The 23,042-nt window shown below is 42.7% G+C and overlaps 1 protein-coding gene across 2 annotated transcripts in view; it reads left to right on the plus strand.

Annotated features, from left to right (window-relative positions):
• Positions 1–23,042, plus strand: part of atrnl1b (attractin-like 1b) — an 883,775-nt gene that overhangs the window by 329,526 nt on the left and 531,207 nt on the right. For both annotated transcript variants that reach the window (XM_080205830.1, XM_080205831.1), the window contains 2 exons: positions 5,203–5,296; positions 18,173–18,225. In XM_080205830.1, the coding sequence (XP_080061956.1) occupies positions 5,203–5,296; positions 18,173–18,225 (147 nt within the window). The remainder of the gene's footprint in view (positions 1–5,202; positions 5,297–18,172; positions 18,226–23,042) is intronic.

Genomic DNA, 23,042 nt, shown 5'->3' on the forward strand with positions numbered 1-23,042 from the left:
TCGCGAGGAATTTAGATGTGGTGGCAGTGACAGAGACGTGGTTAAAGGAGGGGCAGGACTGGCAGCTAAATACTCCAGGGTATAAGTGTTTTAGGTGTGATAGGAGAGGGTTGAAAAGAGGTGGGGGAGTGGCGCTCTTAGTTAGGGAGCAGATCACAGCGGTGCAGAGGGAGGATAACATGGAGGGGTTGGAACTTGAGTCTCTGTGGGTGGAGTTGAGGAATAGGAAGGGGGCCATTACTATGCTAGGAGTGTACTATAGGCCGCCCGATAGCCCACGGGCAGTGGAAGAGGGTATATGTAGGACATTTTGGATAAGTGTAGGAAGAACAGGGTTGTTGTAGTGGGAGATTTTAATCTCCCTGGGGTGGATTGGAAGGTGCCTAGAGCTGGGGGGTCTGATGGGGAGGAATTCGTAAGATGTGTATTGGAAGGATCCTTGCAACAGTATGTAGATAGCCCGACTAGAGAGGGGGCGATACTGGATTTAGTTCTGGGAAATGCGCTGGGTCAGGTGGTTGAGGTTGCGGTAGGCGAGCATGTGGCTAATAGTGACCACAACTCCATCTACTTTAGGATACAAATGGAAAAAGACGAGAGCTGTCCTAAGGGGAGGGTGCTAAATTGGGGGAAGGCTAGATACAGCCGGACTAGGCAGGAGCTTAGGGATACAGACTGGGATAGGCTGTTGGAAGGCAAGACCACGTTAGGCATGTGGGAGTCTTTCAAGGGAAAACTGCAGAGGGTGCAGGAAAGGCATGTGCCGGTTAGGAGGAAGGATGGGAAAGGTAGGATTAGGGAACCGTGGATTACTAGAGATATAGAAGACCTGGTTAGGAAGAAACGAGAGGCGTATGTCAGGTCTAAGCAGCTGGGAACGGAGAGAGCGTTGGAGGAATACAGAGAGAGTAGGCGGGATCTCAAACGGGGAGTTGGGAGAGCAAAGAGGGGGCATGAGATGGCTTTGGCAAGTAGGGTTAGGGAGAATCCAAAGGCGTTTTACTCCTATCTTAAGAACAAAAGGGTGGCTAGGGGTAAAATCGGTCCTCTCAGGGACAGACGTGGGGAATTGTGCTTAGAGGCAGAGGGAATGGGGCAGATCCTGAATGAATACTTTGCGTAGGTATTCACGAAGGAGAGGGGCTTGATGTCTAGTACGGTCATTGAGGGAGCGGTAGACCAATTGAAAGATCTATCAATTACAAGGGAAGAAGTGTTAGGGCTTTTAGATGGCATTAAAACTGATAAATCTCCGGGGCCCAATTGCATTTATCCTAGACTGCTTAGAGAGGCGAGGGATGAGATCGCTGGGCCTCTGACGCGAATCTTTGTCTCTTCTTTGGACACAGGTGAGGTCCCAGAGGAGGATAGCAAACATGGTACCGTTGTTTAAAAAGGGTAGGAGGGATAGCCTGGGTAACTATAGGCCGGTGAGTTTAACATCAGTGGTAGGTAAGTTGATGGAGAGGATTCTTAGGGATAGGATGTATGCGCACTTAGAGCGTTGCGATCTGACTAAGGATACGCAGCATGGCTTTGTCAAGGGGAAGTCTTGCCTTACAAACCTGGTAGAATTCTTTGAGGAGGTGACAAAAACGGTCGACGAAGGACAAGCCATTGATGTCGTCTATAGGGATTTCAGTAAGGCGTTTGACAAAGTCCCTCATGGTAGGTTGGTACAGAAGATTAAAGCTCATGGGATATGTGGTCAGGTATCTAGATGGGTAGAGAACTGGCTTGCTAAGAGGAGACAGAGAGTAGTAGTGGAGGGGTCTTTTTCTAGCTGGAGGTCTGTCACTAGTGGTGTGCCACAGGGCTCAGTACTGGGACCTCTTCTCTTTGTATTGTATATAAATGATTTGGAAGAGGGAGTAGGTGGTGTGATCAGCAAATTTGCTGATAACACCAAGATGGCTGGATTGGCGGGCAGTGAGGTGCAGTATCTGGCAATACAGTGGGATATTGATAGGCTGGTTGATTGGGCAGATACGTGGCAAATGGAGTTTAATCCGGATAAATGTGAGGTGATGAATTTTGGCCAGAATAATGTAGGGGGGAGTTTTATGGTAAAGGGTAAGCCCGTAAGTAGTATAGAATCGCAGCGAGACCTGGGGGTGCAAGTGCACAAGTCTTTGAAGGTGGCAGTGCAAGTGGAGAGTGTGGTGAAGAAAGCCTATGGTATGTTAGCCTTTATAGGAAGGGGTATAGAATATAAGAGCTGGAGTCTAATGTTGCAGTTGTACAGAACGTTGGTTAGGCCGCATTTGGAGTACTGCGTCCAGTTCTGGTCGTCTTACTACCGGAAGGACGTGGAGACTCTGGAGACAGTGCAGAGGAGGTTTACCAGAATGTTGCCTGGTATGGAAGGACTGGGGTATGAGGAAAGATTGAAGAAATTGGGGCTCTTTTCCCTTGAAAGACGCCGACTGAGGGGGGATCCAATAGAGGTATATAAGATTATGAAGGGTATAGATAGAGTAAACAGAGGTCAGCTATTCCCTATGATAGAGACACGTAGGACAAGGGGCCATGGACTTAAGGTGAAGGGGGAGAGGTACAACACAGATATTAGAGGGAGGTTTTTCACACAGAGGGTAGTGGGGGTATGGAATGCTCTGCCAAGTAAGGTGGTGGAGGCAAACACGTTAGAGTCCTTTAAGAGTAACTTAGACAGGCACATGACTGGGTTGGAGATGGGTGGTTATAGGAGATTGTTTTAAATAAGGGTCATTAGCATTGGCGCATCCCTGGTAATGTAAATGGGTATGGTATGATAATGTTTTTCTCTTTTCATTCACAGGTTTTAAGTCAGTCCACCTCGTGTCCAACGAGGGGCATACACGCGATGGGTCGTACTGGGGCTGCTCTTGGTTGTTCGAGATTGGCCTCGTGCTTCATGTCATTAGTGTGTGCCTAAACTGGACAAGATACTGGGCAAGACGACAGCTCAGTGACTATCGCTGATTGCTGTGCAGACGCATGGATTTGGGCCAGTGTCTGTGGGAGTTTGCGCATTCTCCCTGTGCTTTCGTGGGTTTTCTCCGGGTGCTCCGGTTTCCTCCCGCACCCCAAAGATGTGCTGTTAGGCTGACTGGCAGGAATAAATTGTCCCTAAATCAGTTTCCCTCAATCTGGATGGCCATAAAACATTAGACAGAGGTCGTGGGTGGAGAGGGGCACTGGTGATGTTGAGATGGCGGCGCGGGCTCGTTGGGCTGAAGGGCCTGTTTCCCGGGCTGACTTTGTTCTTTGTTCTTTGTTCCCTCCAGCACTCCCTTCCACCCACATCCCCTCTTCTCTGCTTCACCCTCTTTCAGATATTGAGTGGGGCTAGTTGGGGAGGGTGACGTTTGGTGGCTACATTTTTGTGACACCAAAGTTGCTTGATCAACTACAAGCCTGCCCTTAATAATGTGCTCTTAAATCATATGTAGGTACTTAGTGCATTTATAACTATGATCACTTAAACAGCCCTGAGGTACTTGTGAGCATAGTTAAAGCTAGCTGACAGCTGATTCGGCATCATTCCATGTCATTTGATCACAAACCAGTGATGTTAGCTGAACACTTGCAGACAAATCATCCCAGTTGATGTGGTTTGTATGCTGCGTGAATTCATTCCAAGTCAGTGACTTCACTTGATCACTTCCAGATGTCTAATGATGACTGAAAGATCTGTTTGGAACATAGCAAAATATAAATGATATGCTTCCGACATTCCAAAACAACGCTTGTCTGATTCATCATGACAATCATCATAGAGCATTCAGTTGTAATTTTATCTCATGGATGCTTATCAGCTGGATAATACAGATAGTTTTTACACTCTGATTTATTATAAAGACCTTTCAAAGCAGAAATGAGACTGATACCTTTGTAAAGGACTATTTGAAGATGATTTGAGACCAGTGTAAATGGCAATTACTCAGTTGCAAAATAATAATGAAATCTAATATATTTAGAATGTCAAACAGCATCCTGATTATAATCCTGTGCCATATGATTGCCCAGAGCTGTGACGTGTAAGATAAATTTGAAATATTCCTTTTGAACATGTGTAGTCTATCAAGTTTTCCAGGATGTATCAGTACTGTTCAGTCAGTGGGTCTGAGCAAAACTTGTCTTTTTAGCATTAATATTTTCTATTCAATTATCTCCCAAGCTTATTTGGAGAAAAGATGACATACAAATTTCACAGTCTTCACTGAGAACATGTATTTTTTTTTTGAGATGCTGTCTGTGTATGAAAGTCAAAACGATTGTCCTGATTATAGATGTACAACTATTATATTCTGTAATGTTTAGAAAGTGAGACACATTGGAGTTGGAAAAATAGAGAGTTTGAGGTCAGAGAGGTGGGGGCAGGCCTCCCATCTTTGAACTACTTCTGGAGGTTTGATCATGTCACTGATCGCATGAAAGGTCATGGAATTGGGCATGCGGTGGCACTCTGGGGGTAGTGAATGGCTGAGAATGTACAATTGATTTCTTGAGTACTAGCTATTCAACTAAGGTGGCTGAGGTTTTTAGGCAGACAGCTCCACAAACTGAATGCGATTACCTGTCTCGGTGATTGCTAGCATATTGTCTGGAAGAGCACCCTCTTTTTTTGGGAGACCCCTGGAAGAACTGGAAGCTCTATCAGCACCTATGATAATGTTGTGGAATCAACCATTCGAAGCTGCAGTAAAAAGGCCCTTTGATGTTTATGCAGTTGTTGATTTCTATCTATCATTACCACACTAATATGTGAGAGAGATTATTGGTGGAACTCAACATCAACCTTTCTGTTGCACATCCTTCAGTGGTCCAACTTTAAACCAATATAGTATTATGAAAATAAGACATTGTTTTCCTTTAAACATGAAGCTGTATTTCTGTGAGTAATTATATTGCAGTGATTGAATTTGATGTGGCGATGCCAGTGTTTGGCTGGGGTGGACACAGTACGAAGTCTCACAACATCAGGTTGTCCAGCAGGTTTACTTGGAATCACAAGCTTTTGGAGCAGTGCTCCGAGGTTTGTGTTGTGAGACTCCTTACTGTGTTTGAATTTGATTGTCTCAATGCATCCAAATTTCAGTTCTGGGATGTATGATATTTGAACTCATTGATAAATATTTAAGCCTTGTAACTCACAGGTATCCTGTTGTTAATTGTGATTTATTGCATGTAATTTAAAATTATATCTCTATTTTACAGCTTGTAAATGCAATGGACATGCAAATGCTTGTCATGCTCAAACAGGAAAATGCTTCTGCACCACTAAAGGGATCAAAGGAGATCAGTGCCAATTGTGAGTTTTTGGGATTCACCTGATTGAAATTATTTTAACTTCATTTAGTCACTATGTTAGAAATATTATCCATTACTTTAGATTCTGGAATCTAAACGTTACTGTGCCACGAGCATTCTAGCAAAAGTAATGAAAACTTATGGATGTGGATCATGTAAAAAGTAAATACAAATCGATTTGACAGCAGAAGGCAATACATTGTGCTACTAAATGTTTCTCTCTCCCATTACCGACATTATTTTAAATGCAAGCACTAGACTATGGACTTAATTATATGGATGCTCTGAAAAATGTGTAAAATTTCAAATTGATCAGCCCTGTAAATTGCTAGGTTAACTCAAATAATATGCAAATTTCTGATTTGGAATCTGCTGTCTGAAACTGTTGTTCTCAAATTGCACAGCATGGCTTATAGATCATACATCATAGAATCCTACAGTACAGAAGAAGGCTATTTGGCCCATTGAACATAACATAAGAACATAAGAAATAGAAGCAGGAGTAGGCCATCTAGCCCTTCGAGCTGTCCCGCCGTTCAGTAAGATCATGGCTGATCTGTCGTGGCTCAGTTCCACATTCCCGCCCTCTCCCCATAACTCTTAATCCCCTCTCTTATCAAAAACCCATCAACCCGCGTCTTAAAAATATTTAGTGAGGTAGCCTCCACCACTTCAACGGGCAGAGAATTCCAGAGATTCACCACCCTTTGAGTGAAGAAGTTCTTCCTCAACTCTGTTCTAAACCGCCTCCCCTTTATCTTGAGGCTGTGCCCCCTAGTCCTACTGTCCTTTCTGAGCGGGAAGAGTCTCTCCACCTCTATCCTATCCATCCCATTCATCATCTTATACGTCTCAATGAGATCTCCCCTCATTCTTCTAAACTCTTATCGAGTACAAGCCTAGTTTATTCAGCCTCTCCTCATAGCTCAACCCCCTCAACTCTGGTATCAGCCTAGTAAACCTCCTCTGCACTCCCTCCAAGGCCAAAATATCCTTGCATAAGTACGGTGCCCAAAACTGCACACAGTACTCCAGCTGCGGCCTCACCAATGCCCTATACAGCCGCAGCAAGACCTCCCTACTTTTATATTCAATCCCCCTCGCTATGAAGGCCAGCATCCCATTCGCCTTCCTGACCACCTGCTGCACCTGCAAGCTGGGTTTTTGCGACTCATGCACAAGGACCCCGAGGTCCCTCTGCACCGTCGCCTGCTGCAGTTCTTCTCCATGTAAGTAATAATCTTCCTACCATTCCTCCTACCAAAGTGGACCACCTCGCACTTGCCAACATTAAATTCCATTTGCCATTTCCTGGCCCATTCGCCCAGCCTATCTAGATCCTTCTGTAGACTCTCCACACCCTCCACACAATTTGCCGTTCCACCAATCTTGGCGTCATCAGCAAATTTCGACACCATACACTTGGTTCCCTCCTCCAGATCATCTGTATAAATGGTAAATAGCTGAGGCCCCAGCACCGACCCCTGGGGCACTCCACTAGTCACCAACCGCCAATCCGAATAGCACCCATTGACCCCCACTCTCTGCCTCCTATTTGACAACCAATCCTCTATCCACGCTAACACCCTACCCCCAACTCCCTGTCCCCTGACCTTCTGCAATAACCTCTTGTGAGGTACCTTGTCCAACGCCTTCTGAAAATGAAGAAAGACCACATCCACCGCCCTAGACACATCCTCATAGAACTCCAGTAAATTTGTCAGACACGACTTCCCCTTAACGAAACCGTGTTGCGTCTGCTCTATCAAGCAATTCCCCTCAAGATGCCTCGCTATTTCCTGTTTGACGGATTCTAACATTTTACCTACAACAGACATTAAACTAACCGGCCTATAATTCCCTGCCTTTTGCCTGCCACCCTTCTTAAACAACGGCGTAACATTAGCCGTTTTCCAATCTTCCGGCACTTCCCCGGAATCCGGCAACATCTGGAAAATAACCACCAAGGCATCCGCTATCACCTCCGCCATTTCTTTCAGAACCTTCAGATGCATTCCATCCGGTCCTGGGGACTTGTCCACAATCAGCCCCTCCAGTCTATCGAGCACCGCCTTTCTAGTAACAGTAATGTCATTGAGACCCTCCAGTCCTACCACCTTTCCATCTCTAACACCCGGAATCTGCACCGACCACAATTCCACCAAAGCCCTATCCCCAAACACCCAAGCATTTATCCTAGCTCGTCCTCCTGACACTAAGGGAAAATTTTAGCATGGCCAATCCACCCATCCTGCATATTTTTGAACTGTGGGAGGAAACCGGACTACCCGGAGGAAACCCATGCAAACATGGGGAGAATGTGCAATCTCCATGTAGATAGTGACCAAGCCAGGAATCAAATTGGAGATAAGCCGGGAATCAAATTGGAGATAATGTTCTTCTCTGTCCACCTAGCCACCAATCTTAGTGTGATCTGCAAACTTACTAACCATGCCTCCTATATTCTCACCCAAATCATTAATACATATGACAAATAACAGTGTACCCTGCACTGATCCCTAAGGCACACTGCTGGTCACAGGCCTCCAGTTTGAAAAACAATTCTCTACAACCACCCGACAGAAGCCAATTTTGTATCCATTTAGATACCTCACCCTGGATCCTGTGAGATTTAACCTTATGCAACAACCTACTATGCGGTACCTTGTCAAAGGCCTTGCTAAAGTCCAAACAGACAACATCACTGCATTGCCCTCATCTACCTTCTTGGTTACCCCTTCAAAAAATGCAATCAAATTTGTGAGACATGATTTTCCATTCACAAAGCCATGCTGACTGTTCTTAATCAGTACTTGTGTGTCTAAGTGCCTGTAGATCCTGTCTCTCAAAATATCTTCCAACAATTTATCCACCACAGAAATGAGGATCACTGGCCTGTAGTTCCCAGGCTTTTCTCTGCAGAATGTGTTCAGTGACTTAGCCTCCATGACCTTCTGCGGTAAAGAACTCCACATGTTCACTACCCTTTCAGTGAAGACATTTTTTTCCTCATCTCAATCATAAATGTTTTTTTCCTGAGACCGTGTCCCCTGATTCTAGATTCCCCAACCAGGGAATACATCCTCCCTGCATCTAGACTGTCCAGCCCTGTTCGAATTTTATATGTTTTGATCAGATCTCCTCTGATCCTTTTAAATTCCAGTGAATACAGACCCAGTCAAACTAATCTCTCCTCATAAGACAGTCCTGCCGAACCTGGCATCAGCCTAGTTAAACCTCTACGCCACAGTGTGGCACAGTGGTTAGCACTGCTGCCTCATAAATTCAGGGACCTGGGTTCAATTTTGACTGTTGTGGAATTTGTGCATTCTCCCCATATCTGCGTGGGATTCCTCTGGATGTTTCAGTTTCCTCCCACAGTCCAAAGACGTGTGAGTTAGGTTGATTGGCCATGCTAAATTGATCTTTTGTGTCGGGGGACTAGCTAGGGTAAATACATGGGGTTATGGAGATAGAGTTATGTGGGATTGGGCCAAAATGGCCTCCTTCTGCTCTGTAGGATTCTATGGTTCTATATGCCCATTACTGTTTGGTGGCCTAAAGACAACCCCCAACAATGTTTTCTGCCCCTTAGTCTTTCTTACCGCCACCCATACAGATCCCACATGATTTTCCGAGCCAATATCCTCCCTTGCTAATATATCGGTTTCCTTTAGTCACAATATTAACCCACCTCCTTTCACCACTTATTTCCTGTCTGAGTCAGGATTTATTCTGAGCTCTATCATCTTGCAGAGAACAAATAATTAATTGATGAAAGTGAATAGTGCTGACTGAGATCTTGATGTCTAATTGAGTGTCAATTTGGAGATGAATGCATGTAATGTTATCAGTTCCTGAGCATTCTAATGCTGGATGTGGTGTTGTCCAGGATTCCCTACCGTGAACCATTAATAATATTGAACGGAAAAAAGTTGCTTATTTCTAAATACTTTAGAATTTTAGTTGTGAGTTAACTACAACTGTCTTGATATTGAATTCAACTGGCAGACGTTGTACCGTGCGGGACTAAGCACTTAGAAAGCATTTTGTGGCACCTTAAAAAAATGCTAAAATTCGATAAAGAGATAAAAAGATTACCATCTGAAAATATTTTCTGAATTGTATGTAATTAACTCAGAATAATTTTGAGGGTTTGTAGAAAGTAAATGTATGTTGATCACTCCTTTAGCTGAAAGTTGTCACCATTCATTCTTTGTCCTGCAGGGCAACACAGTGATATTGTATTTACTAGAAGTCCTATCTTCAGTGATCCACCTTATAACCCTCTTGGCTACAGTGCAAGTAGAAGTGCTAGAGCTTGTCAGGCAAGGTAGTTTAATAAATAAATAGTAATAATTAAAATTAGATGTGTCCTGAAATATGTGGATTATGATACAACAGCAAAATTATTAAACATAATGCATAACCAAATGAAGAAATGTTTCATGACCATTGTTCTCAGAGAAGTTTCAGTGTGATACGTGGGGGTAGTATAAAATTTGGACTTAAAAAATTATGATGTAAAATGTTACAAATGTGTGACAAACCTGGGCAAAACAATTGGATTTACGGCCAGGAGACGTATGCAGGTTTTGACTAAGTTAATTGTGCATAGTACTGCACATGGTTCTCTAAACAGGTTATATAATTAATGCTAGTTATAATAAGTGTTCCTTCAGATTTGCATACAATCACACTTCTGATGCATAACCCATATATTTTCCTTTATTAACAGCACCATGCAATAGTTTGATTCTTCCACAAACTAAGTCTTTCTACTGTTATTTTTACAACTTGATTCTTTGACACCCAATACGTATTCTCAATTCTGGTTCTCTCTTAATTACCAAAGTTTTTTTTTATGTTTACTATATTGAATTGGGTAAGCCGGATGTGGGCACAGTTTCTACAAAAATGGAAGTCCTTTTAAATTTGGTTGCATTGCTCCTCATTATGTGTTGCGCCTCTTCCATCATTACTAAACATCACTAAATGGTTTTAAAAATACCTTTGTTTAAGCAACTTGATAGAGACCCCACGGGCAGATTCTGGGATATTGTCCTCCTGCTTTAAAATTTTGTGTTAATGGCTCTCTTGTTCCCAAACTGATCTTGGGTCTAACAATTGGTGTGATAACTGCGCCATTAATTTCCAATATTAAACTTGGCTACAGATGTTCATATTACATCTTTTTTTATATTTGCCTTTCTACATTTAATGAAATAATGAAAGGAAGGACCATTTCCTTTATGTTAGCTGAATTTTTACTTTGAATTAAAATTTACTTCTATTACTTAAATAACTTGTTGAGGCACTTATTATAGTAAAAATTTGTAACAAAAAGACTAGTATTTAATCTAAAGCCTTGGACTTGAAGCAGCAATCATTTTCTAATTTTATACAGATCTTCTTTACAGAACAGAGTTAGAAAATAGGGGACATTGCCAGTAAATGGTGATTCTTTAGAAATTAATTATTTGTTTAATTAAGCTCAAGTTCAAATGATTGTTGAGCTATTCGATATTTCTTGTAGAAAATAATTAAATATGAAACAATTGTGTTAGTTCAGGATAAATTACCTTTTTTAAGACCATCTTGTATGATTTACTGCTTCAGTTTATTTATCTATGTGCTGTGGGCCTTGACCCTTCAATTGGTTTACTTAATTTGGGGAGAAAATGTAGTCAGACAAAAAGATAAGTCCACAGTTGACTTTAAAAGTAACCTTAGTTTGCAAGAGAAAATGCAACCTTTTTGTTTGATCCTGAAAGCATTAATTTCTGAAGGTAGGCCACTAGGATCCTTAACCTGTTTATTTTGCTGTTTCATAGTTACTTATTCCCATGCTAAAAATATGAATTGAAATTAACAGCAAAATTTTAATCTTGAACGTTACTTGCTTCAAAGCCAAATGCTTCAACAAGTATGTTACTGAGTGGTTAATTATGGGGATACCATGCACACTCTAATTTCACACTGTCAAATTTCTCTCCCACGTTATTGCTGCGTGAAATTTGTTATATAATTGTCACAAACAATGGGGTGGAAAAGACTCTTGGAGCCTTCAATGCTTACACTTTGCTCTAGCTGATTCACTTCTACGCTCTGCCTTCTGCAAACGCTTCTAATGCTAATTTCTGAAGGAACCAAAACAAGCTACGTTTGAGGTGAAACCTGAGGAAATTCCTCCATCTCCAAAGGCAATCTATCGAGGTCCATGAGATTTCATGAAATGCTTTGATGCAACTAAATCTTCGCCGCCGCTCCCTAAAATCTGTTGCAATTGGCCCTTTTTTAGATGATCCAAATGCGCTGCCCACAGCTAAAGGTGCCCCTCTGTACAACATTGCCAGTAGTCAAGTGTTTTCATCAGCATTGCATTGGTGAGATCAGAATGACTGCCCTTGACATCAAAGCAGCATTTGACTGAGTATGACTTCAAGGAGCCCGAGCAAACCTAGACTCAATGGGAATCAGGAGGAAAACTCTGCTGGTTGGAATCATACCTGGCACAAAGGAAGATGGTTGTGATGGTTGGAGGTCAATCATCTCGGCTCCAGCACATTACTGCAGGAGTTCCTCAGGGTAGTGTCCTTGGCTCTACTATCTTCGGTTCCTTCATCAATGACCCTTCCATCGTAAGGTCAGAAGTGAGGTTGTTAGCTGATGACTGCAGAATATTCAGCATCATCAGCAACTCCTCAGATACTGAAACAGTTCATGTCCAAATGCAGCAAGTCTCTGGGCAATATCCAAGCTTGGGCTGACAAGTGCCAAGCAACATTCGTACCACACAGGTGCCAGGCAATGACCATCTCCAACAAAAGAATGTCTAACCAACATTCCTACTGCCCTGTGTTCTGAGGAATTGGAGGAACTGAGAGGTCTTGGGGTTCATATCCACAGCTCTCTGAACGTTGCCACTCAAGTGGATAGAGTCATGAAGAAGGCTTATAGTGTGTTAGCATTTATTAACAGGGGGTTTGAGTTTAAGAACCATGGGGTTATGCTGCAACTGTGCAGGACCTTGATGAGATCACATTTGGAATATTGTGTGCAGTTCTGGTCACCTCACTATTGGAAGGATGTGGAAGCATTGAAGAGAGTGCAGAGGAGATTTACCAGGATGCTGCCTGGTTTGGAGGGTAGGTCTTATGAGGAAAGGTTGAGGGAGCTGGAGCTTTTCTCTTTAGAGTGGAGGAGGATGAGAGGTGACTTAAGAAGTTTATAAGATGATGAGGGGGATAGATAGAGTAGACTTTTAGACTATTTCCTCGGGTGGATGTAGTTGTTACTAGGGGGCATTAGTATAAGGTTCATGGTGGGAGATATAGGAGGGATGTCCGAGGTAGGTTCTTTATTGAGAGAGTGGTTAGGGTGTGGAATGCACTGCCTGCTGTGATAGTGAAGTCAGACACTTTAGGAACTTTCAAGCGGTTATTGGATAGGCACATGGAGCACAGCAGAATGATAGGGAGTGGGATAGCTTGATATTGGGTTCGGACATAGCTCAGCACAAGGTCAAGGACCAAAGGGCCTGTACTGTGCTGTACTGTTCTGTATTCTATCTATGTTCTATTCAATGGCATTACCATCATTGAAACCCTCAGTATCTGCATTCCGGGGGTTGCCATTGACTAAAACCTGAACTGGATTATCCACATAAATATTGTGAGAACTAGAGCCAGTCAAAGGCTAAGAATCTTCTGACAAATAACTCACCTCCTGACACCCCCCAACCCTGCCCCCACCCAAAGTTTGTTCACCATCTACGATTCACAATGGAATGGAATGGAATACTCTTCACCTACCTGGAACACTGAAGAAGCTTGACGTCATCCATTACAAAGCAGCCTGCTTTATTGCAATACCTTCCACAAACATCTAATCCCTCCACCACAGATGAACAGTGGCAGTTGTGTATGCCATCCACAAAATTTGTTGCAGGAACTCACCAAGGTTCCTTGGGCAGCCCATTTCAAACTCTCAACCACCACAATTTCTGAGGGCAAGAGCAACAGATAGCTGGGAATGCCATCACTGGTTGTTCCCCTTCAAACCACTCACCATCCTAACTTAGAATTATATCGCTGTTCCTTCATTGTCACTGGGTCAAAATTCTGCAGTTTCCTCCCCAACAGCACTGCATGTATACCTACAGCTCTGGGACTTCAATGATTCAAGAAGGCAGCTCACTGCCACCTTCTGAAGGGCAACTAGAGATGGGGAATAAATGCTGGCCGGTCCATATCCCATAAACAAAAATAATACCACTTTGGCAGATACCCAATAAACAGTAACAAAGGAAGTGAAGCACATGCTATGATCGCAAGTGCTCTGTTTTTGTACTGCTATTCTATCACAAACATATGAACAGATTAAAATGCAGCAGCATGTGCTGTATGGGATGAACATTTGAATCACATGTCGAGCAATGGTCCCTATTACTTTTATTTATACATTGAAAATGAAGTTAACCCCATTTGGCTAGTGACTAACATATTGGACAACTTTGTAGAATACTTTAAAGAAACAAAGGCTTAGGGGAGACATAGTAAAGTGTAAAACCATAAGCCTATCATCATAACTAAGATATTTAAGTTTAAATATTCTCTTTGTTGCCTTCCTTGCACTCACTCCACAGCATCAATATTCATCACCAGATGTCAGAAACAAAATTGGGCATGATATTCCAACTGCTGGCATACTGATGCTGTATGTAACCCAAGTACAGTCCTGCTAATTTCAAAGGTTATTCATCTTGCTGTACTTGCTAAAATCCTATTTGTTTTTCCTGTATCCCTCAGTTTCAGTTTGGAACATTATTTAGTTCAGAATTTTAATTGCTTCAGAGGATTTTAATTTTTAATTGGGTGTTTTGGCACAACAAGAGAAGGGGAAAGTCTGGATCGACTTGATGGTTATAGACTGTATTGTTCTCAAATGTGCATGAACAGAGGGACCTGGGGCATTGACGTGCATAGATGCTTGAAAGTGGCAGAACACAGAGTCACTGGCAAAGCATATAGGATTTTGTGCTTTATAAATTGGGCTATTGAGTACAAAAACAGGGAAATTATGTTGAACCTTTACAAAGCTTTGGTCAGGCCACAACTAGAATATTGCACCCAGTTCTGACCACCACATTTTCAGAATGATGTGAAGATTCTTGAGACGGTGAAGAAGAGATTTACCAGAATAGCTTTGTGGCCGAGTAAATTTAACCCCAAAGTTAATTGGAAGTTGTTGAAATTGTTCCCCTTGGAGCAAAGGAAGTTAAGGGGAGATCCGATAAAGGCGCCCAAGGTTTAGATAGCATGAAGAAAAACTATTACCATTAGCTGATGGTTCAAAGTCTAGGGTCACACATTTAAGTTTTCAGGGGGATGTGAGAAAGAATGGGGGCAAGGGATATTCCTTGAAGAAATGACTACTCAGCCCATTTATGTAACCCCAAGACAAGAGACCTCTTGAAGACATTAGTTCATGAGCTGCCATTGAGTGGGCTTCTGAGGGTAGCGCCTGTAACTTCTTGGCTCCCCAGTGTTAGATTTGGGAGTTACTCCAAAGATGTGCTGGGGAATCCCCCTCAGAAGTTCCCAGGTAAGGGTTGATGAGGCAATTACCCACAAGTGCTAACTTCCCTCGAACGATTGTGCTGTGCTAGGAACCATCCAACAAAGCAATTTAAATGGTTCCAACAGTGGTACACGTTCGACCTGAACCAAAGCTCCCTTCCCCAACCTGACCCCTTAACTAATCACCCCCCCCCCCCACCCCCGCTATCCAGAGACCCAGGGTATTCCCAACCTCCCCTGATAGACAAGGGAATTAAGGGTTATGGGGGGAGAAAGCGGGAAAGTGGAACTCATCCACTTCAGATCAGCCATGATTTTATTGAATGGCAGAGCAGGCTCGAAGGACTAAATGGCCTACTCCTGCTCCTATTTCTTATGTTCCCTGAGCCTTCAGTGACCAGGACGTGTGCATGACGCCAAAGTTTCATAAGGGTGGTGTCAACGCCAGAGATATTTGATCCAGGCACATTTTGACTGAATGCTTCTCACCTAGGAGGGCTACCTGCTATGGAACTTATTTTGAGCTGCCTGTGAAAGAAACGTTCACTGATGATGCAATATTGAATAGATCCACTTTTAACACTGATGAATATCGTACATCTTTTCAGCCCGTATCGCTAACTCTTTCAAAGATCACCTTAAATGCTTTTCACCGTTTAAAGTCTGGTCAAAAAATAACAAATGCATGTTGGCAAGTGCAATAAACCAGAATGAACCACTCAGTTGCTTTGTCCAAATGGTGGCTTTGTTCTTAGCCACTTCTACGTTGTACTTCCCTTGTAGCCATTGATGAGGTGGAGGCAGCTGAGATGCCAAAGACAGTTGTTCTCGTTGTGGAGATGCCATTGGGGGCACTGCCTGAGATGACTATACCACCTCCGCCGCAGGAACAGTCTTGACACAAGGCTTTGCTGCTTGATGATAATACCCAAATAAAATAGTGGGGAATAACAAATCCAGGGTACTGTTGACGTCAGGGACTGGAGGAGAAGATAAAGGGGAAACAGGTTTGAGCAGCAGGGTAAATCTTTACTTAGACTAGGATTAATCAAAGATGGACAGTGTGATGTGCTAAAGGAATGTTGTGGCTGACAAACATGACTTAATTATTTTGAGGAGGTACAAAGAGGGTCAGCGAGGTTTTGATGTAGTTGTTTTTGGAGTTTAACAAGGTTTTCAATAAGGTGCCTCATAGACTCGTCATGAAAGTAAATGCCAATGGGATTGAAGGCAAAGTGGCAAATTAGATCCAAAATTGGTTCAGAGACAGGAAGCAAAGGATAATGGTCTATGAATATTTTTTTTCTGACTGGAAGACTGTTTACATGGGATTCTGCAGGGCTCAGTTCTTGGCTCTTTGCTCAGAGTGATCATATCAATGATTTGGACTTGAATGTAGGAGATGTAATTAAGACAACAATTGACCATGTAGTTGATGATGAAGAGGAAAGCTGCAGACTGCAGCACATTATCAATGGACTAGTCAGGTCAGTGGAACAATGACAGATGGAGTTCAGCCTGGAGAAGTGTAAGTCAGTACATTTGGGGAATGCTAAAAAGGCAAGCAAATGCACAATGCATAGTAGACTACTAGGTGTAAAAGAACACTGGGACCTTGCAGTGCATGCCCACAGAGCACTGAAGGTGGCTAGACAAGTTGATATGGTGGTCAAGAAGGCATACGGAATATATAGCCTTCATTAGCCAAGGCATAGAATATTTGAGCTGGGAGGATATGCTGCAATTGTATAACATGTTAATTAGGCCACTGCTGGAGTTTCTGGTCATAGCACTGTAGAAAAGATAATTGCACTAAAGAAGGTACAGATGCGATTTAAGAGGATGTTGTCTGAACTAGGAAATTTTAGTTATGAGAAAAGATTGGAAAGGCTGAGGTTTTCTTCGGAAGAGAGTAAGCTGAAGAGAAAGCTAATTGAAGTATATAAAATTGTGGATAGGAATGCTGTGTTCCCTGTAGTTGAGGAAACCATAATTGGAGGTATAGATTTTAGGTAAAGTGTCAAGGTTTATCAGGGGAATATTTTCACTGACGATAATAGAAGTCTGTAACTCACTGTTTTAAAGGGTAGTAGAAGCAGAAGCAGAAGCATTCAGTAAAAAGTTTTTACATATGCACTTGGAGTGTGGTAACACACAAGGCTATGGGCCAAATAAGTGGAAATTGAGATCAGGTAGGTGGTTACTTGTCAGCCAGCAAGGACACAATGGACTGAATGGTCTCCTGTGTTGTAAAGTTCTATGAATTCAATGAGAAATTAAATAAAAATAGTTTTAAGTAGATTTTTAAAATGAAGGAGATTGTTGTGGTTTAGGGAGAAAATTTTGGAGTGCGTATATTCACATTGAATACGTATATCTAGATTATTTTTGTAAATGAAGAGAAAATATTGTGGCATAAATCCTTGGAACGTGTCACTATCCACTTTCCACTAGTAAAGGAAACATCAGTCTATACCTACTGTTTAATATTTACTGGCTATCTCTCTATAAATGAAGCATGCATACATTAAATGTCTTCAATTTTGTAATAATTTTCACAATTTTCTTAAAATCCATATGTACAAAATTCACCACAGTTTCTTTTTGTATCTCTGACCTCCTTAATTCAATTAAAATATCAAGCATAACATGTCATCTCCCAATCTGTGCATAATATCTTGAATTAACCCAGACACATATATTATGGAATTTGGAGGAATGAGCTTATGATTGTACACTATTGACAGGGAGCCTCATATACTTACTGTGCATTTTGTGACATCATTAACTTTAGTGCTTAGAAAACTGTGGGAAACGCATTCACTGTATGCGTGGCTAATTGAGAGACCTCATGCTTGCAGCACAGTTTGTTTAAATCAATTCTGGTCTTTTCTGAAATGAAAGTTGCTAGTGTATAGTTTCCAGACTTCAGCTATTCCTTTTCATCAACAGTGGCATAAAATATCTTAGCCTATAGCTCCATGACACAATTTCAATTTCCAAAGATTTTTCATAAATTTTAGTCACAGCTTGTGCTATTTCATCCTGCAACCTACTCTAGCATTCCTGATTTTATGTATTGTGTACCATTAAGATCAAAATAGTTGTATTAATTTAAAAAAACTCTCAAGTGTGGCAGTACAGTTACATTAATTTCTTAATAGTTAAGTAAGAAACTGAAGAATTTAAAAAGATTTACTCAGAATTTTGTATGTATAAAATGCTTATTTAACTTCAAATGTTGATCTTTGCTACAGTCCACATTATGGTTTTCTAAAACATTTTTTTATATATAGGTGTGAATCAGATAACCGTTACCTTGGCAACCCACTCAAAGGAACCTGCTACTGTAAGTTTTTTTTTGTCTTTCCAATCTTTTTGAGTAAGCCACAGGTTTATGATAAAATAAGTACCCATTAATCACTACTTAAAGGAAAAACAAAATGTAGAGTGAGTATATTTTTGCTTCTCCCATTTTACTTAAAGGAATTATACTCAACTGAACATCCCCTAAGGTTTTTTTTAATGTCAGTTGTAATACAGAACTTCTGGGAGGATCTATCTGGCCTTTCTGGTATGTCAATTTTTAGAATCATAACAGCATGTTTTCATTGCAAGCAGCATAGGTTATGACCTTAGATCGATCATCTTGAGCCAGTTGATTCCAAGAAATTGTGCTAATGTTAGGATTGGAGATTTCTCAGTACTGTCTAGTTAAATAAAGAGCCACAAACACTGTTGCTTAGGAAGCATCAATTCCAGGCAACACATGATGCATTTCTTCATGTAAAATTACCGGGGTTACCCACCAAGAAGGGACTTTTTGAGGGTTTTGTGACGCAATAAAAAATATGCTTTTTTAAAAGAGGAATTCTGATAAGAGAATAAATTTACTATGCACAAAGAGTAGATACAGTTTGCACAAAATATTATTCTCCCTCACCACTTTTAAGCTAACATCCAAAACAATTTACTGTACAGTAACTCCACAAACCAATGCTGCCCTCACATTGCTGGAATTGACCCCCATTGAGAAGCATGTTCATAATTTTTAATTTTAATTTTACCATTTGTGAAGTTTCATGGGAACATAACTCCAGCGAACGGAGGAGTTTACTATATTTCCAAGTTTGTTGATGACACGTAACTTGGTGGGAATATGAGTTGTGAAGAGGATGTATGAAGGCCTCCAGGAGATTTAGGCAGACCAAACGAATCAGCAAATACATGGTAGATGAAATGTAATGTGGAAAAATGTGAAGTTATCCATTTTGGAAGGAAGACCAGCAGTGCAGAGTATTTCTTTAATGGGGATAGATTGAGAAGTGTTGATGTGCAAAGAGGCCTGGATGCTATTATTCATGGCACTGAAAGTTAACATGCAGGTACAGCAGACAATTAGGAAGACAAATGGTATGTATGGGGGTATTTAGGTATAGGAGTATGGAAGTCTTGTGGAAATTATACAGAGCCTTGGTGAGAGTGTTGTGTGTCAAGTTGGTCTCCCTACCTAAGGAGAGATATACTGGCCGTAGAGAGACTGCAACAAAGATTTACCAGACTAATTTCTGGAATGGTGGGATTGTCCTATGAGGAGACAGAGCCTGTATTCTCTTGAATTTTGAAGAGTGAGAGGTAACTCTCATTGAAGTGTGCAAAATTCTCATAGGGCTCAACAGGATGGATGCATCCCCTGATTGTGGGGTTGGAGAACCAGGGGACAGTCTCAGAATAAGATTTAGGAATGACATGAAAAGGAGTTTCTTCAGCCACTGAGTGGTGAATCTTTGTAATTCTCTATCCCAGGGGGATGTGCAGGCTCAGTTGTTGAGCATGTTCAAAACATAGGTGGTTAGATTTCTAGGTACCAATGATATTAGGGGGTATAGGGAGAGTGTGGTGAGATCACATTGAGATAGAAGTTCGGCCGTGATCTAGTTAAATGGTGGGGCAGGTCAAAGTTCAAAGCAGGCCATGTCAAGAACATAACATAAGAAATAGGAGCAGGAGTAGGCCATCTAGCCCTTCGAGCCTGCCCTGCCATTCAATAAGATCATGGCTGATCTGGAGTGGCTCAGTTCCACTTTCCCACTTTCTCCCCATAACCCTTAATTCCCTTGCCTACCAAAAACCTATCTTCCCGCGTCTTAAATATATTTAGCGAGGTAGCCTCCACCACACCAACAGGCAGAGAATTCCAGAGATTCACCACCCTTTGAGTGAAGAAGATCCTCCTCAACTCTGTTCTAAACCGCCCCCCCCTTTATCTTGAGGCTGTGCCCTCTAGTCCTACTGTCCTTTCTGAGCGGGAAGAGCCTCTCCACCTCTATCCTATCCATCCCATTCATCATCTTATATGTCTCTATAAGATCCCCCCTCATCCTTCTAAACTCCGAGTGCAAACCCAGTCTATTCAGCCTCTCTTCATAGTCCAACCCCCTCATCTCCGCTATCAGCCTAGTGAACCTCCTCTGCACTCCCTCCAAGGCCAAAATATCTTTGCGTAAGTGCGGCGACCAAAACTGCACACAGTACTCCAGCTGCAGCCTCACCAGTGCCCTGTACAGTTGCAGCAAGACCTCCCTGCTTTTTTATTCAATCCCCCTCGCTATCAAGGCCAGCATCCCATTTGCCTTCCTGATCACCTGTAGGCTGGGTTTTTGCAACTCATGCACATGGACCCCCAGGTCCCTCTGCACCGTAGCATGCTGCAGCTTTTCGCCCTTTAAATAGTAATCCCTCCTACTATTATTCCTGCCAAAGTGGATAACCTCACACATGCTAACATTGTAATCCATCTGCCAGGTCCTCGCCCACTCGCTTAGCCTATCTAGATCCCTCTGCAGACTTCCCACACCCTCCGCACAATTTGCTTTTCCACTTATCTTCGTGTCATCAGCAAATTTTGACACCCTACACTCAGCCCCCTCCTCCAGATCATCTATGTAAATGGTAAATAGTTGAGGCCCCAGCACCGATCCCTGGGGCACTCCACTAGTCACCAACCGCCAATCAGAATAGCACCCGTTGATACCAACTCTCTGCCTCCTATTAGACAACCAATCCTCTATCCACACTAACACCTTACCGCCAACTCCATGCCCCCTAACCTTCTGAAGTCAACGTTCGGCTGCCCCCCCAAATTCATTCAGATGGTATGCCAGTTCCACGATGGCATGATGGCCAGAGTACTGGATGGTGGAGAATCCTCCGAGGCATTCCCAGTCACCAATGGCGTCAAACAGGGCTATGTGCTCACACCCACACTGTTCAGCATAATGTTTACTGCCATGCTGAATGATGCCTTCCAGGACAGTTTTGCTGGAATCAGCCTCAAGTACAGAGTGGATGGGAAGCTTGAGGAGACTTCAAGCTATCACCAAAGTGAAAGAGACTGTTTTGAGAGATTTTCTCTTTGCCGATGACTGCGCCCTGTACGCTGGCTCAGAGCCAGTGATGCAAGGCAGTATGGACAAATTTTCCACGGCTTGTGACAACTTTGGACTCACCATCAACATTAAAAAGACCAAAGTCATGCACCAGCCTGCTCCTCATGCACTGTACACAGAACCCATAATCACAAAGGGCAGAAACTACAGGCAGTGGACCAGTTCACTTATCTTGGCAGCACCCTGTCCGAAGCAGTGACTATTGATGCAGAAGTTAACTGCAGAATAGCAAAGGCAAGTTCTGCTTTTTGGTAGACTGTGCTCCACTGTATGGGAACGTCGAGGAATCAGCCCAGCAACAAAACTGAAGGTCTACAGCGCCGTGGTACTCACTACCCTCCTGTGTGCCTGTGAAACGTGGACTGTGTATCGAAGACATGTAAGACAGCTCAATCATTTCCACGTGACTTATCTTCATAGAATATTACGCATCAGATGGCAAGACAAAGTACCAGACACTGAAATTCTCTCTCGAGCATGTTTATCATCAGTCCACACACTGCTGATGAGAGCGCAGACCCGGTGGGCAGGTCATGTCACCCATATGTCAGACGAACGCATACCCAAGCAACTCCTTTTTGGGGAACTGTCTGCTGGAAGACGCTTGCATGGAGGGCAGAAGAAATGTTTCAAACACACACTCAAAGCCTCCCTGAAGTTGCTTGACATTGACACGACCACCTGAGAAATGCTGGCACAAAACCGCCCTACCTGGCGCTGCCTCATCCACAAAGGCTGTCAAGCTCATGAAGCAAGCTGTATTGCTGAAGCACAACTTAAGCGCGAGCTGTGCAAGTCCAGAGCCACCAGCGCAACAACTACAGAGTCTACACAAGTGTGTCCAATATGTGCCAGGACATTCCGTGCCCGAATTGGCCTGATCAGTCATCTTTGGACACACCGCAACCAGCCTCAAAATGACTAATGGTGTCGAGGTCCTCATCGATGACGATGGACGAACAACATGGAGCAGGCCCGAGGAGTCGAATAACCTATTTCAACTTCTGTGTTTCTATATGTGAGATGGCTGTAGGAAAAATAAGTTGAACTTTGGGTGGAAGTATTATATCACTATATGTTGTGAGGGAATGTATTTCAGGATTTCTGTCTGTCTTCTTGGAGTGGAGCTATGGTAAGTTTTCTCCTTTGGGGAGTGACCTTTGGGGACTGGAGATTCTAATATTTAAGGTACAGAATGTACTTGACTTGGGTACATTACAGTCTGCCTAAGAACAGGGACAGAATCCTGCTGGGAGATATTAACAGGTCAGACAAGTTCTGTTCAAGGGAACAGCAGCCTGCACGGAAAAGATAGAAAGCAGGATTGGATCTGTGCAGCTGAATTACTGCTATTAGTTCTATCCTGCTGAAGTGGCTGGGATTTAGAGAATCCAGGGAGGGCAGTGATAGTTCTGTGAAGCCGGCAGTTGAGGTAAAGGAAAGCCTGTGAGTAGTAGCGGGACTTTGCTCAGAGTAGTCAGACAGCTGGAATCGAGATGCTGGGTTGTAGCCTTATGATCCAATGGGAGGCAGTCTTGGAAGAAGAGATTGAGCAAATGAGATATGGGCAGTTGTTGGAGCCAGTCTGAGTTGTTCAAGCTGTTGTGAGAAATCAGAAACTACAATCTTGAAAAAGAGGAACTGAAATCCCTCACAAGGAATGCTAAGTCTTTAAAGGATTTTGTGATATAGTGATTGTTCTTGTCAGGGTTCATTG

The sequence above is a fragment of the Carcharhinus amblyrhynchos genome, chromosome 17, assembly GCF_965287045.1.
Source record: "Carcharhinus amblyrhynchos chromosome 17, sCarAmb.v2.hapA, whole genome shotgun sequence".
NCBI classification, from domain to species: Eukaryota; Metazoa; Chordata; class Chondrichthyes; order Carcharhiniformes; family Carcharhinidae; genus Carcharhinus; species Carcharhinus amblyrhynchos.